The 13,518-nt window shown below is 38.0% G+C and overlaps 1 protein-coding gene across 4 annotated transcripts in view; it reads right to left on the bottom strand.

The window, feature by feature from the left end:
- GUCA1C (guanylate cyclase activator 1C) overlaps positions 1-13,518 on the bottom strand; it is a 130,412-nt gene that overhangs the window by 77,459 nt on the left and 39,435 nt on the right. For 3 of the 4 annotated variants that reach the window (XM_083833008.1, XM_083833010.1, XM_083833009.1), the window contains exons 6-8: positions 10,896-10,940; positions 10,149-10,252; positions 8,511-8,676 (exon numbers count right to left, since the gene is read on the bottom strand). The exons of the other annotated variant lie outside the window; for it this stretch is intronic. In XM_083833008.1, coding sequence (XP_083689134.1) covers positions 8,511-8,543 — 33 coding nt within the window. In that variant the 5' untranslated portion in view covers positions 8,544-8,676; positions 10,149-10,252; positions 10,896-10,940. The remainder of the gene's footprint in view (positions 1-8,510; positions 8,677-10,148; positions 10,253-10,895; positions 10,941-13,518) is intronic. 4 annotated transcript variants of the gene reach the window in all.

The raw sequence follows: 13,518 nt of genomic DNA, 5'->3' as shown, positions 1-13,518 counted from the left end.
TTCATGCTGCTGACAGTTTAGCCCAAACCACTCTCTGCTTACTGCTCTTGTGCTTACCGGTCCCAAGAGCAATCACTACAGTCTTGCTTGCTGTGCAAGATTCTTCTTTAAAATGAGCCATCACTCATGGTGATCACTTATTATCGTTGATGCTGTTTTTAAAAAGTCTTAAGAGTCTGCAAGCGCAGAGGAATTTTATGAACAAAGCATAAAGTCATAAAAGTCAGTAGTATTTTTATTCTACTGGCAGACAAGCCTTAGCTCTTAGTAAACTGCAAGTGCAAACTAAAAAGCAATATAATCATGCACACAATGCAGCAAAATAGTTCCAACAGGTTGATACTGCACACCAATCTTCAGCTACTTTTTTGCCTTTTAACTTCATTCTTTCTAGCCTTTTCTAATGATGACTGAGAAGAAGAGATATGTGCTATGAAGAAGTACAACAAATCATCATAAGCATTTCTTTATTTTTTTAGCAGGTAGATTTTACACCCCCCCCAAGACAGTTAGAAGTGCATATAATGTTTCTTAATACATTAAGGGCCATGCAATGCATTGCTACAGATTTGATTAATTCACCTTCTGAAAGAGCAATAATACCTGACTCTGCAATGCTCAGCATTATTTAGCTATAATGCTGAACATGTTTCTCAAAAAATGATCTGCCATCCAGAGTCAATGTAGAATTCACAAATTTCTTCTCATTTTTCATTACTGTTTTCAAAAGTATGACTCATGTATTTTTGAATTTCATGGGACTAAAGGAAGGGAATCATAATCTGCATAGTTTGCATCCAAGCTTCCCAGCATGCATACCTAACAAACATTATAAACAAATACACCGCAGCCACAGGCTGCTCTTTGATTCATACAAATGGATTTCCTAACTCAACCTGACAGCTCAGCTGATTAGACAAATAAAATCTCTTGGATAACACTAGTGTTGATAATAACATTTTCCAAATGGGACAGCTATATTTTGTGCTAAAAATGAATATACAGTTAGAAATCATGGAAAAACTTGTACAACAACTAACAAGAAAAAGCAGATATTTTTAAAAGGCTGTGTCTTTTCTCATCCTTGTTTATGCAAGCAGTTTCTAGCTGATATGCACCTTAGCCAAGAGAGATATCAATACACAAGGTAAAGTGCTGAGCAGGACACAAGCTGCTGAGCTCTGCTGGGCTTATTAACTGTGGAGGTGGCAATATAGGTTAGCCAAGAGAGGCACCAATGCTGGGAGAGAACCCTCACTTTTCCATCCCTCTGACCTGCTACCTTCAAGCCACTTCTGCCCCTGGGAAGCACAGTGTGCCCAAGGGAGTGGACAAGGATGAAGGAAGAAGGGCAAGAGATGCTCACTGCAGCAGCCCAGCTGTGCATCAGGGGATATCAACGGGTAGGGGCAGGGAAGCAGGAGAAAGTCATGGTCATTGGAAAAATACGGTCTTATGAAAAGAAAAGAAAAAGGTCATGAACTGCTGGTTTATATCTTGCATTATGAAACGACGTCACTGGCTCGCTATCAAAGAAGCTCTCAGAGCTAAGACAAGCATATATCTGTGATGTTTCCGACACCAGCTTTAAATGTTTAGCTGCTACCAGAGAGAACCAGAAAGCACTCAAACAGCCCAAGGGAGAATACTGAGATGAAAGAAGATATCATTAAGATAATTTTGCATATAAGAGATCAGTACAAGACAGCAAGACAGCTCTTTCTCTAAAAAGAAATAGCAATTTTCTGATCTTTAAAATTAACTTGGAGACTCTCATTGCTTATACAGAAATCTTTCCAGAGAAAAATGAAATGGGGAAGGGTTCTCAGAATTCAGAATGATTCAAGATGATGGGACAATGCTCAAATGATGCTATAATGTTAGAAGAGTGAATTAGTCTCATTACCAGGCTCTTTTTTTCACTAGCACTGAATTTTTAAGAGCTGTTTCACAAAAAATATCAGAAATGTCAATTTATATAATAGTGCCCTGTTATTTAGAAAGCTTACTTTGACAGTATGAAGTGTAAACTACTTGTGAACATGAAAAATCGGAAGTGTCAGTGGATTTGTAAAGATTTTAAAACTGAAAACAATGAGATGATTTCATAAATTCTTGATTGTTCTAAAGAGTCTGTTTCAAATGACAAACTAGAAAAATAAAAAAAATTCACTAAAGTAGAGATTATATTTTTTCCCCTTTGGTTTCCCCAGATTTTCAAATTAAGACTCAACATGTTTCAGCAGCAGAAAAGAGCCAAGAACTGAAGATTTCCTATTAGAAACAGAGACTGACTGATTGCTTCTCCCAACTAACAGACTGAGCACAGAGCTTGAGTTTCCTTTTCATTTGCTATTTTTAAATGATGCAAAATGCCTACTTGTGTAAAATGGATAAATATGCGCAGTGCTGGCAACCCAAAGTTTTGCTACTTCCGTGCACTCACAATGGTACATCTTAGACAAGTGAAAATTTAAACAGATGTCACAGCTCCACCTTCTGAACCAAGAAGGAAGGATCAGAAGGGGCATAATTGGTCACTCCAATGAACTAGAGCAATGAAGACGCAGTTGCTGAAACTGCCTTAACTGCCTTTTCTCTTTTTTTTTTTTTTGACACAGCCCTTGCACTGATCAAAATCACAGTGTCAGATACAGCAAGCCATCCAAAAGAAGTAGGAGGCCATCAACTTGCCCAGTTAGAAGCAGCAGCCTGGTTTTGAAACTTGCATGAATTGTAGTAAGCCCATTTCTGCATTTTCTTACTCATTGGCTAGGAAAAGCAACAACAAAAAAACAAGTTTGCATGCACAGCCTTCACTTCAGAAGGATGCTCCTGCTCTGGTGGTTCTGATGAAGCAACAGATGCTCTGTAGTTCACAGACCATGAGGTTAACAGGCATTTTATATCCCTTTAGCTCCACTTTTTGGTGTATTACAAAAGCTAAAGAAAAGGTTGATCAATGTGAAGTTCACATTAAACTAGAAGAATATTTGGCAGGTTAAAAAAAGAAAATCAATCTTGTAAAGGAACATAAACAGGTATCTATAGTTTCAGCAACCAGACTCTGTTCCTTAATCTGCTGGTAGTAAGAGTGAAGCAAATACCCTATTTCCCTGAATGCTATTCTCAGCTATATGCCTTGTGGGTACAAAAAGTGGTTCACAGCCAGAAATTCTGATTATTGCAGAAACCTTGAAGACAACAGCAGATCAGCCAAGTATTTCCTACAGATTAGGACCATGGTGACAGCGGAGAAATAACTGACAGATGCTGAAGCAAAATGTCTTAGTCAATAACTTACTAAGAAAAGCACAAAGGATTGTGGCAACACAGCAGAACAGGAGTAGTACAGATAGCATAAATCTTTCATGCCACCCAAAAGATTCTTGCAATGAGCAGAGACAGTGCTTTGTGAGTCTGAGAGCCAGCAAAACTAAATATCGCACCTGAAGCAATGGAGTGTTCAACAATATGTCAGATATAATAGGTGAATGAGAAGACTTTTAGTCCAGAGGATTACCAGAGTCCAAACACCCACAGAGCACTGGCAAGCATGCAGAACCCAAAATGTCAAAACAAAAGTTAAAATAACATAAAATAAAGAATCTGCATCGGGTATAAACCAAACAAAAAATGACACTGATAATAACTAGAACTTGAACACGTGCCTAATGTTTGCATGCTGCAATTAACTAACTAAAGTGCTGGAGTGATGATAGCTAAAAAGAAAACATTTAAATCAGTAGGTAGGGAATTGGAGTCACATTTCTTGAGGGGTAGACTCAACTGTGTGCTTCTTCGTCCTGCATGCACTGCGTTTTGCTTGCTGCTGGTCTGCATAAAGGAATTTTCTTGACAAACACAGACTGAAACAGAGACCTGGATCCAAACCAGCAAGCACTGGACTAACATAGCTGATAACAAGCCAATACTGAAATAGCCAAGAGTGGATGAAGATGGGAGTTTTCATGAACACACAGATGAGGATTATAAATTGAGTATTTATACTCAATAGTAATCCCTCTTCATCTTTGATTTATTGTTTCTAGTTTGGTGAATGAAGAAAAAGAGATATAAAAGCAAAAAGCAAGCAAACCAAGTATCTGTATTAGAGTTGCTTAACAGTGATAAGGACAGCATCCAGTATGAACCCTTCAGAACTGTCATGGTTTGGGGAGGAGCTGAAGATAGGTTGGTTTCATGGAGGACAGACAAATTTTAGCTGACACGAGATATGAGAGGCTGCACACCCAGAGAGAAGAAAGTTGCAGGGACAAGCTTAATCCCTGCAAAAACACCCAGTGGAAGCACAGCAGAAGTGATGGAGGACTTAAAGCCCTTATGCAGACAATCTGGAGGAGGAGTTGGGCCCCAGGGCACTGCGAGGCTGAAGAAAAGGGGATGATGAGGCTGAAGTGAGAGACCAGCTCACTGCCAGGGGTGCAGAGCTATCTACCCTGCTTCTACTCCATCCCAGGCACCAGCAGTCACCCCTCATCTGCATGCTTTGCAGCAGACAGAAGTTAAAAAGCAACAACTTACTCATAGCAGAGGAGTAAGACAAAATATTTGTTTCCTTCCTGATTCTGAGAAGCTGAAATTCCCCAGCACAGAACAGTGTAACCAGAAGGACTCCGTTCCTTTTCCACTACCAAAAGAATTATAAAAACAAGTTATGAATTAAAGTCAGTACTACTAAGAATCATTCCAACTGATCTTTCTTTGCCTTACAACCACCTCCTTGAAATAAATAACAAATGCTTGAAATGGCACACACTGGTTGAGGGAATAGAAATGAGCGACAAACACCAAATGAACTAAACTCTGATCCCTTGGGTGAGAGAGGTATTGTATGGAATCGGCTAGATTTCATTTCAGTCTAGGGTCACTTTCTCTAGTGCAGTGAATGTAAGAATGCAGAAGCATGTTGTAAGACCTGAAGAGATTCTGATTTTGTAGGAAAAATGAGCAAGAGCAGATACGATACACTAAAAAAGAGAAAAAGCAATTGGTACTTAAATAAATCAAATCACAGAAAAGTCCATTAAATATGACAGAACCAACATAATGGGCTTAATATTTAAAAGTGATTGAATAAAGGAGGGACATGAAAATGAAATGAATATAATGCTAGAAAGAGATGAGATACAAAGTGATGGAAAAGTGAATGTTGTCATTAAAACACACATTTAGAACAACAGAATAATCAGTTTATCTTCAGGAGGAATTACATTTCTTGGTCTCTCGTAAGTGACTTTTGTATTTACCCAGCATCTGCAGTGAGGACGGTACTGCACGACTGCTGGCAGAGGAGGCTGATCACAAAATGGTGCCTGCTGCAGTTGTGTGGTGGCAGCGGCACCAGGTCCCACAGGTGCTCTGGGCTGAACACTGAAGAATTGCAAGTGACTTTCAGAGGTCATTTAGAAGGTACTAGTTAGCTTGCATCATATATGCTTTTTGCTGGAGAAACGGAAACATTCCAGCAACCCTTTCTGATCCAGAGTGCTTTCTGATTCATGACGGGAAACCTTCAGCAACTCATTTCTCGACTCTACTTAACAGGCAGACACCTTGAGACTTCAAGCAACAAAAAGCAACTCCTCAGGACAGAAGCTAAAGATTTTCCTATGCTAATACCACAGTTCTTCAGCATGACCTTTCCTCAAGCCAGCACTTATTAGCATCTCCTTATTCCTCATCACTCAGCATTTTACATGTCTCCCACGCTTTGATATCTCTCCCCCTACCAAGTGTACCTTTCAAGTTCTTGGCATGCTGCTTGCTACTTGGGCTCAGCAGTTTGCTTTATGTATCTATTTCAACTGAAGTGTTTACAAAATTAAAATAGGTAGGGAGGTCATAAATTTGCTCAAACACCTGTAGTGACTGAGCAAACTGTTTATAGCTCACAATGGAAAATTTGCCTAGCAGGAGCAGTTAGTTTATTATTGTTGAACAGTTTATCACAAATGAGCAGTTATCACAATTAGAAAAAAAAGTGGGAGAAATGATAATAGTCTTGTAAAGAAAATCATTATCTGAACACAAACATCTTAATATAGATATGTAAAGAATGTGAATTCCTTAAAAGAGCTCTTAGGCTCAGCAGGATGTGAGAATAAAGGCACAGAGCAAGAGTTACTTGTGGCAGGATAAGACAGCTGGGGGGCAAGCTGAAAACAAAAATAGCAAAGTCACAAGTTTGTGATACATAGTTTCAAGAGTTTGAGCTGTAGCAGCTGATTTGGTGATTGCAATTTTGTTTTAAGGAAAGATATGTCATCAGCCAAAACATGAAGCAGACCATTGGTCCTTTCCTATTTAGGTTGTTAGGCTTAGTGGCTTGGCGAGTCTATAAAGCACTTAGAACAAAGACTTTTCCATAAAGTACACTTGTTTGAAAATAGGTATGAATCATTTATGACATCCAGCTGTGTACATGACAGGTTCAATCTGCATCTCACCCTGCAGCAAACAAGCAGATTACAAGCAACAGGTGGGGAAAGATTTTCAAGAGCACTGTGCTGACAAAATGCTGTTAACTTGAGAGGACAGAAATAAGGTCAAGGTTAAGCACTTAGGAAAAAATCTACTTTTGGACTCCACAGCCACAAAGGATACAGGATGAGAAAACTTGCACCTAAATGGCAGTAAGCTTAAACCTGATAAAATTGCTGCAAGACAGACCAGATCAAAACAAAAATCAAGTCAACCAGGGGACAGCATGCCAAAATTGTAATTCATCAGTGCCAACAGCTTAAGAGGACAGAAAAAATTCTTCCTGAGGACTTGCTTTAAGTTCTTTCCCTCACAGAAGGCATGGCATGAGCATCTATCAGCCACAGACCGTAAAGCAAGAGGAACTCACAATAACGTTTTGTGTGTACCAGACAGATCTGACTATGACAAGCTGAATACCCAGCAAACGCAGGACCACTCTGTGCCAGTCATCTGGGTTTTGAAATTCCCAAATAATCTGTATTCAGATGAGCTCGTGCTTTACCAGACCCTCGTACACATAGCTCATCTATTAGAAGACTCAGCAGCCATTTATTTATTACCACCTGTGCTACAGAATAATAGAGCCAATGATCAATCCTTCTGTAAAGATACAGTGTTAACAACTTAGCTGCTAAATAATTGATTGCTTCAGCTTGTACACTTAGTAGGAGTTCCTCTCTGCTGATATTTGAGAGCTGGATCAGGTCCCAGCATGAATGGGAACTTGTGTACTAATCAGGCACAGAAAGATCTATTTTAAAAGCAATTTTGTATAAATGACAGGTTAAAAGATTGAGGAACCATTAAAAAAGAGCTGCATAAATGACCTATAATCCTATATCGTGTCTCTTTTTCTATACTTTGGAGACACTCAAGGAAAAAAAAATGAAAAAACTGTTAAGGTGATTATATTTTGTACTAAGTTTGCTGCCTTAGGTTGCAGTTACTGCCAAGTTTTGTATTTTTTTCTCTCTCTTTTTTTTTTTGTCACAGGTGATTACACTTAAGCAGACTTGCCTGCCAATGTGATTTGAACTTTGCTTAAATTATAAGTCACCCTGCCATCTAAATCAATTTCCCACCATTCCAGAAAGGTCATTTAAGCTTTCAAGTGCACTGGTTTGAAAATTAAAACATATAAAAGTGTAACAATAATGCAAATCTGCTCACCTGCATCCAGAGAAGAAAAAAATGTATGTGGTTTGCTACTGCCTTCTCAGATTGAAGAAATATTCTCACCCATGGGTAAAAACACAGTAATAACTACATAGTCTTCCTGTGACTGTCATTCTGGAAGGCTGAAATATTTTGCATGTAAATAAGTTTATTTGCAGACCGCAAAGCATAAACTCTATTGTGTGGAGAATATTAGGTGCATAATGAACAAAGAACACACAACCTTTTCAGAGGTATTAAACTAAAGTGTCCTTGACGCCCCCGACCTGAGTTGCAGGGAGAGATGGAGGTCACGGTGCTTTCCTGCCTTGCTTATGTTGCATTGTTAGCTCTTCTCTTTCCTGGTCATAGTTTTTGGGCAAAGCCTTTGGAGGACTCATGCAAGGAAGACAATATCTGGTGTGCTCCTCCCAAACTGTCAATAGATAGAAAACTGCAAAAAACATTTTCATAAATGGTCTTGGCACTTTCCCTGCCGAATCTCAAATAGTAAATCCTTGTTTAGCTCAAAGAAGGGAAGCAAGGTAGGGAGAGGAAGTTTAGCTAGTGTAAGGAAGAAAGCTGCCTTTTATGTACGGCTCCGTTAGCACAGCATATAGTATTACTGATGATGAACCACTACCTAAGATATTAAAAAAATACATTTTTTGGAAATATTCCCAAATGCTCAACAAAAGAGCATCCTGACCTGACTGCCAGCAAGGTGACCTCAAAACAGTGAGATCTGAATTTGGTTTTGCAGTCTGTTCATTCTTCCCCCATTTGCTTAGAGCTCCACTCCAGGACCAGAAGTTCAGCCCCCCACTTTCCCTGTGCTTTGTGCTCACCAGGGTTTGCTGCTGAATTCTGCACAGAAGCATGGGAGGTTAGAAGACTTTTGCTGTTTTTCTGTAGGATTCATTTTTCGTAACCTCTATTTTTCTTTTTTTTTTTTTTTCCTCATGCATTCCTTTGGCCTCCAGAAACCTCTTCTGTTTAGTCCATGTCTGTTCCCTGTAGGATCAAGATTTCTAAGGCATTCCTTCTAAAAATTTAGTAGCAGAAACTATAGCCATATCTGACATTCCCCCTCACTAAATGTCAAGAAAAAGCTCTCCCCTCCATGCTCCCAACAAAAAAATCACAACAGGTTTGAACTTCCTTCTATAAGCATCACTGGACGGTATGTGTGGCAGTGAATCAATGATGCCTTGCAAAAATTAACTGAAACTGTAGTTCTTATGGGTATATACCAAAGACATGCACAAACAAAAAATGCTAATTCAAAAAAGCAAAAAACAAAAAAGCAAAAATCCAACCCAAAACCAAAGATTACTCACTAAAGAAAGCATCCCCTATCCCAATGGGGCTTCTTCCTTTTTAAGAGCTGAACTTGCCCTTTTTTCCCTTCTAGGTAGTTCTCATAAAAAAATTCCAAATACCAGAGACAGCAGTTGATTTTTTATTTTAAAAACGTTTTCTATACAGTTCAAGAACTCTCACTGAAAAATGAATATGAGTATTATTGCCATAATGCCACATAATGCCATCCCCTTTCATTCCCATGATCAAGTCTCCTCGTTACCTGCATTTTCAGAACTCCCCCCCCCCCAAAAAAATAAATTACTAACACCAAAGGTGTTATTAGCATGCCAGACCAGACCCTTCTCCCACTATGTCTGCTACAGAAATTCATCCATTAGTCCAGTGCAGCTATGTCACCTGTTCAGCAGCCCAGCATTCAAACCATCTGATCCATTAGTTACTATGCACAGCTGAGATCTCCATTGTTCTTATGTTTCAAGTAATAAAATAAATAAATAAATAAATAAAAAACGTTTCCAGAGAAAAATACTCATTTTCCAGAAAAACAAAAAGAGGGCTATTATTTTCTGAGGTGTACTTCAAATAAAAGTATATAAATAATGCTGAAAGTTTCAGCTCCTAGTCCTACTAGGATAAATGGAAAAAATGCATGCTCCCTGAGCTTGCTGAAAGTAGAAGAGGAGGGGAGGTACTCTGATTTCTCTTTCCAAATTTTGTCTCTTTTGGGTGCCTGGGCCATCATAATCAGAATACTACCCTATGCAGATTCAGGCCAAGACAACAAGAAGAGAAATTGCAGGAAATGATGTAGAACTCCAAATTATCTGTAAAATTAAGACTGTGAAGAAGAAAGAAAATCACTCCTGTTGTGTAAGAAAAACAGTAAGAAAAAAAGAGGGTCATGGATCATGTGTTAGACAGTAAAGACACTAAAAAAAGCTCACCGCAAAGGTGAAGGACAAAAAAAAGTCTATGTGGGTTCTTCTTAAAGTATAGTAAATGTGGCTGATTTTTTTTTGTAACATCCTAAATCATTTGTTATAGCTTTTGATCCCAAATGGTACTTCGTTGTCACTGCACATTAGCATTGCCGCTCCTGAATGACATCTTAAGATCTTTATCAAACTGTCACTGTTAAAACAGTAGCTTTGTATACTTACCATTTACACCACAGATGGCACCAAACAGCCGCATCAATTCAGTCATTCTATTTAGAAGGTATTTCAAAGTGATCGATGCCGCCTAAACACAGAAACTTCATAACCTGTGAGATATTTTCTTGTATTTGGTCACCACAAAAACTTTAGGACAATTATTTGAAATAATCACATCCCTACACTATTTTTTTTTTCAAAATTAAGAAAAAAAAATTACCTTTGAACTTTCTCCTTCTTTGACAGATCTTAAATGAAACAATTGTAATTCTAATCCTCCATGTAATTAACCTTACAAAGTAAAAGATGAGAAAGATGCTAATTGTAACAAGTTTTTGTTTGGGATATTAAAGCTCTAGAAATAATTTGGTAACAGCTAGTTTTCATTTTATTTCCAAAACTTGGGATGAATAGTTCTGAAATGTATGTTGCAAATACTATTTCTGCAGGGATCTTTTCAAGGACAATCTCTGAAAAAGGTAGCAAAAGTGGCCAAACACCCAACTAACAACCTATGGAAGTCAGCTATAAACATGAAGAAGAATGCCTTAATTATTTTGTTATCACAGTCTTGCAGCCTTAAGAACTGGATTCACATCCATTCTTTGCCACACATTTATTGAATGACTATCAGAAAGAAATAAAATGAATGACTAAAGATTAGCTGTTCCCTCTTTCCTCTTTTTCATACTCATCTTTCAGCTCCGCTTTTTTTTTTTTTTTCAATATTTCTCAGCCCGTGTTGTTGCTTACCCTGCCAAGTGTACGAGGCTTGCTGTAGTGAATCAGCTTTACACCCTGTAATGAGTAAAAACAATGAGTCATTTATCTAGGAAAGTTGTTTGGGGTTGCACAAGAAATTGGTTATTCAGCCCCTGCTCTGTGAAGCTGCTTTGTTCACCTCAGAAAGGAGGCCTTCTCCTCACTGCCACTCATCCTGGTCAGAGGGGAGCGGATGAAATGGGAGGCTCTGGTAGGATCTGCAGCTCACCATGGTACACCAGGCCCCACCAGGTACAGCTGCCAGTCAGGTGTTTTCTTACCTTCAGATGTTGGCAGGTTTACAACTAACACACAACTAACTCATCCTTCTGTAACAAAATAAACTTCAAAAACACAGGTGGTGATTTCTGAATGAAGACCACACTTGATAGCCATCCTTTCTAAAGAGGAGACATTTTTCAATTTTCTCAAGTATGCTTTTATAATTTTATTATTCAAAACAACATAAACTGATGATTTAGAAACATCACACACTTAAACATCCAAGTTTTAAATGTAATCAGATAGAGCAGATACTTAAGTCAAAGCTTTATCCAAACTGTTTGCGTGACAATTAAAGAAAAACAAACTACCTCATTAAGACTTTCTTTCTCACAAAACATTTAAGAGGAGTACCAATCACTGTCACTGCATCTTCTTTCTTAGTGAATAATATGAAATCTTTCAGATTTGCAATAAAATTAGGTAAAAGATGATTACTCACAAATAGATTGTTGTCAAGATGTTACTCTATTTTAAAAAGACAGAAGGACATCTGATGCCCCTATTTTAACATGCTTAGATTAAATTTGCAGTACTAATGCTGTTGTGTTTAAGGTAATTCAAGGATAAGCAAAGTTTACAGAAAAGAGAACAATCATTTTCTACCCAGCTTTGCCCTATTGCATTTACATGCTGAGGAACTTGCCTGTTTTTCCCAACTAGATCAGATAGAAACTACATCTATATGAAACACAAATATGAATGAAAACTGCAGAATTTTTTTCTGAAAACCTTTGAGACAGTATCAGGTAGAAAGATTAGAAAATACATTTCTGGAATATTTCTTATAGATAACCAAAAAAATAAGAATTCAAGAGGTTCATCTGCATTACCAGCAACAGCTGTAATCTAAACACTGAGTTAGATAACCCATTAGCTTTTCACTACTCACATTAACATAACTTTATCTAGATTTTGGAACTTGTCATTAAGTGAATTGCTAGAGAATTGGTTGTGAGCCTATGATTTCAAAGCAAACCCTTGGATTTCAGTCTGTCATCAGTGTCTAATCAACTTGGAGACTCATGTCCATTTAGAAAACCTCCCAGAACAAATGAAATCATTTGCTTCCTCCAAAATACAAACAGGCCATTCACTTACTGAATTGTGCCTATAAGGCAATCACTAGATAATACCCTAAATTGCACAATCTGCAGTTTCAAAAACATACAGTATTTTTCTTCGTACTCCTCTCATTCATGATAATTCAGAAGAAAGCAGTTATCAGAACTCAAGTGTGCATTAACAATTGTTCAGCTCGGTAGGAACCATACACATGTTCCCCCTGCTTAACACACTCTCCAGCTCATACACACGTATCTCTTCCTGCTCTAGTTGATGGCAGAAGCCAGAAATGGATTGCAGAGACAAATAGCTAAACTTAAATGGCCTAATTCACTCTTTACCCATGTAAAACCCTAAAGATTAATCTTTATTTACAAATCAGCTGATATTTAAATCACATTTGGTACAACGCTGTGGGTATTTCAGGAGAATGAGCGTATTTGATCTTCAGTATTCTGAGGATGTGAGTACAGTTTTCCCTTTTCCAACATAAGGAGAAAAGCGGTAAAGGCAAGTGGCTAGTCATGGGATAGCTGACTGGACACATCAGAAACTAGACTCTGATTCTCTGCCCCATAACAAAATGCTACTATTGCAATCAAACATGCTCCAAGGATGCTGTTTTCTACCACAGTGCCAGTAGATCTGGTAGGTACTTGCTGCTGTAGGTAAAGTGGAGCTCTTCTTTCAAGGAAAATCCTCATATAAGATGTCTTTCAAAGACTTAAATATAAAGAACTGGCTTACAAGAATACCTGACAAACCTGTTTTGGAAACAGTTTATTTTCAACCTGCATTAAGCTTAAAGATACCAAGACACAGATTTTGCCTTTATCCTCTTGGCAGCAACATGAAACAACCAAGACATCAAGTGTACCTTTTTGATACCTTTTTGATTACAAGGTTATTTGGTTACTCCTAGAAAGGGCAAATGTTGTCTTAAAAAAAAATAAATAAAAAGAAAACAGACAACCAAGATGGCTAAGGACCCCCCAGTACAACAGTGTGTAGCTACTTCTCCTGAGAAGAATGAGCTGTGCACTAGTGTATTGTTGTAGCAGGGCACTTTAATACTATCCATATGTCAACTTGCAAAACACAATGACCAAATTATGTAAATTTTTACCATATAGTCTCCAAAACAATGAAAGTTACCACCACAACAGTCATTTGTAAAAAAGAGCTTTTAGGAAACTGTGTGAGATCATATAGAAAAATATAATATGCAGCAATATGAGCTTATGTGGAATATTTTCTCATGAGCAGA

This window comes from Anser anser (assembly GCF_964211835.1).
Source record: "Anser anser genome assembly, chromosome: 1".
Taxonomy (NCBI): Eukaryota; Metazoa; Chordata; class Aves; order Anseriformes; family Anatidae; genus Anser; species Anser anser.
Note: the sequence above shows the minus strand (reverse complement) of the source record. Positions and strands in the feature narration are given on the sequence as shown.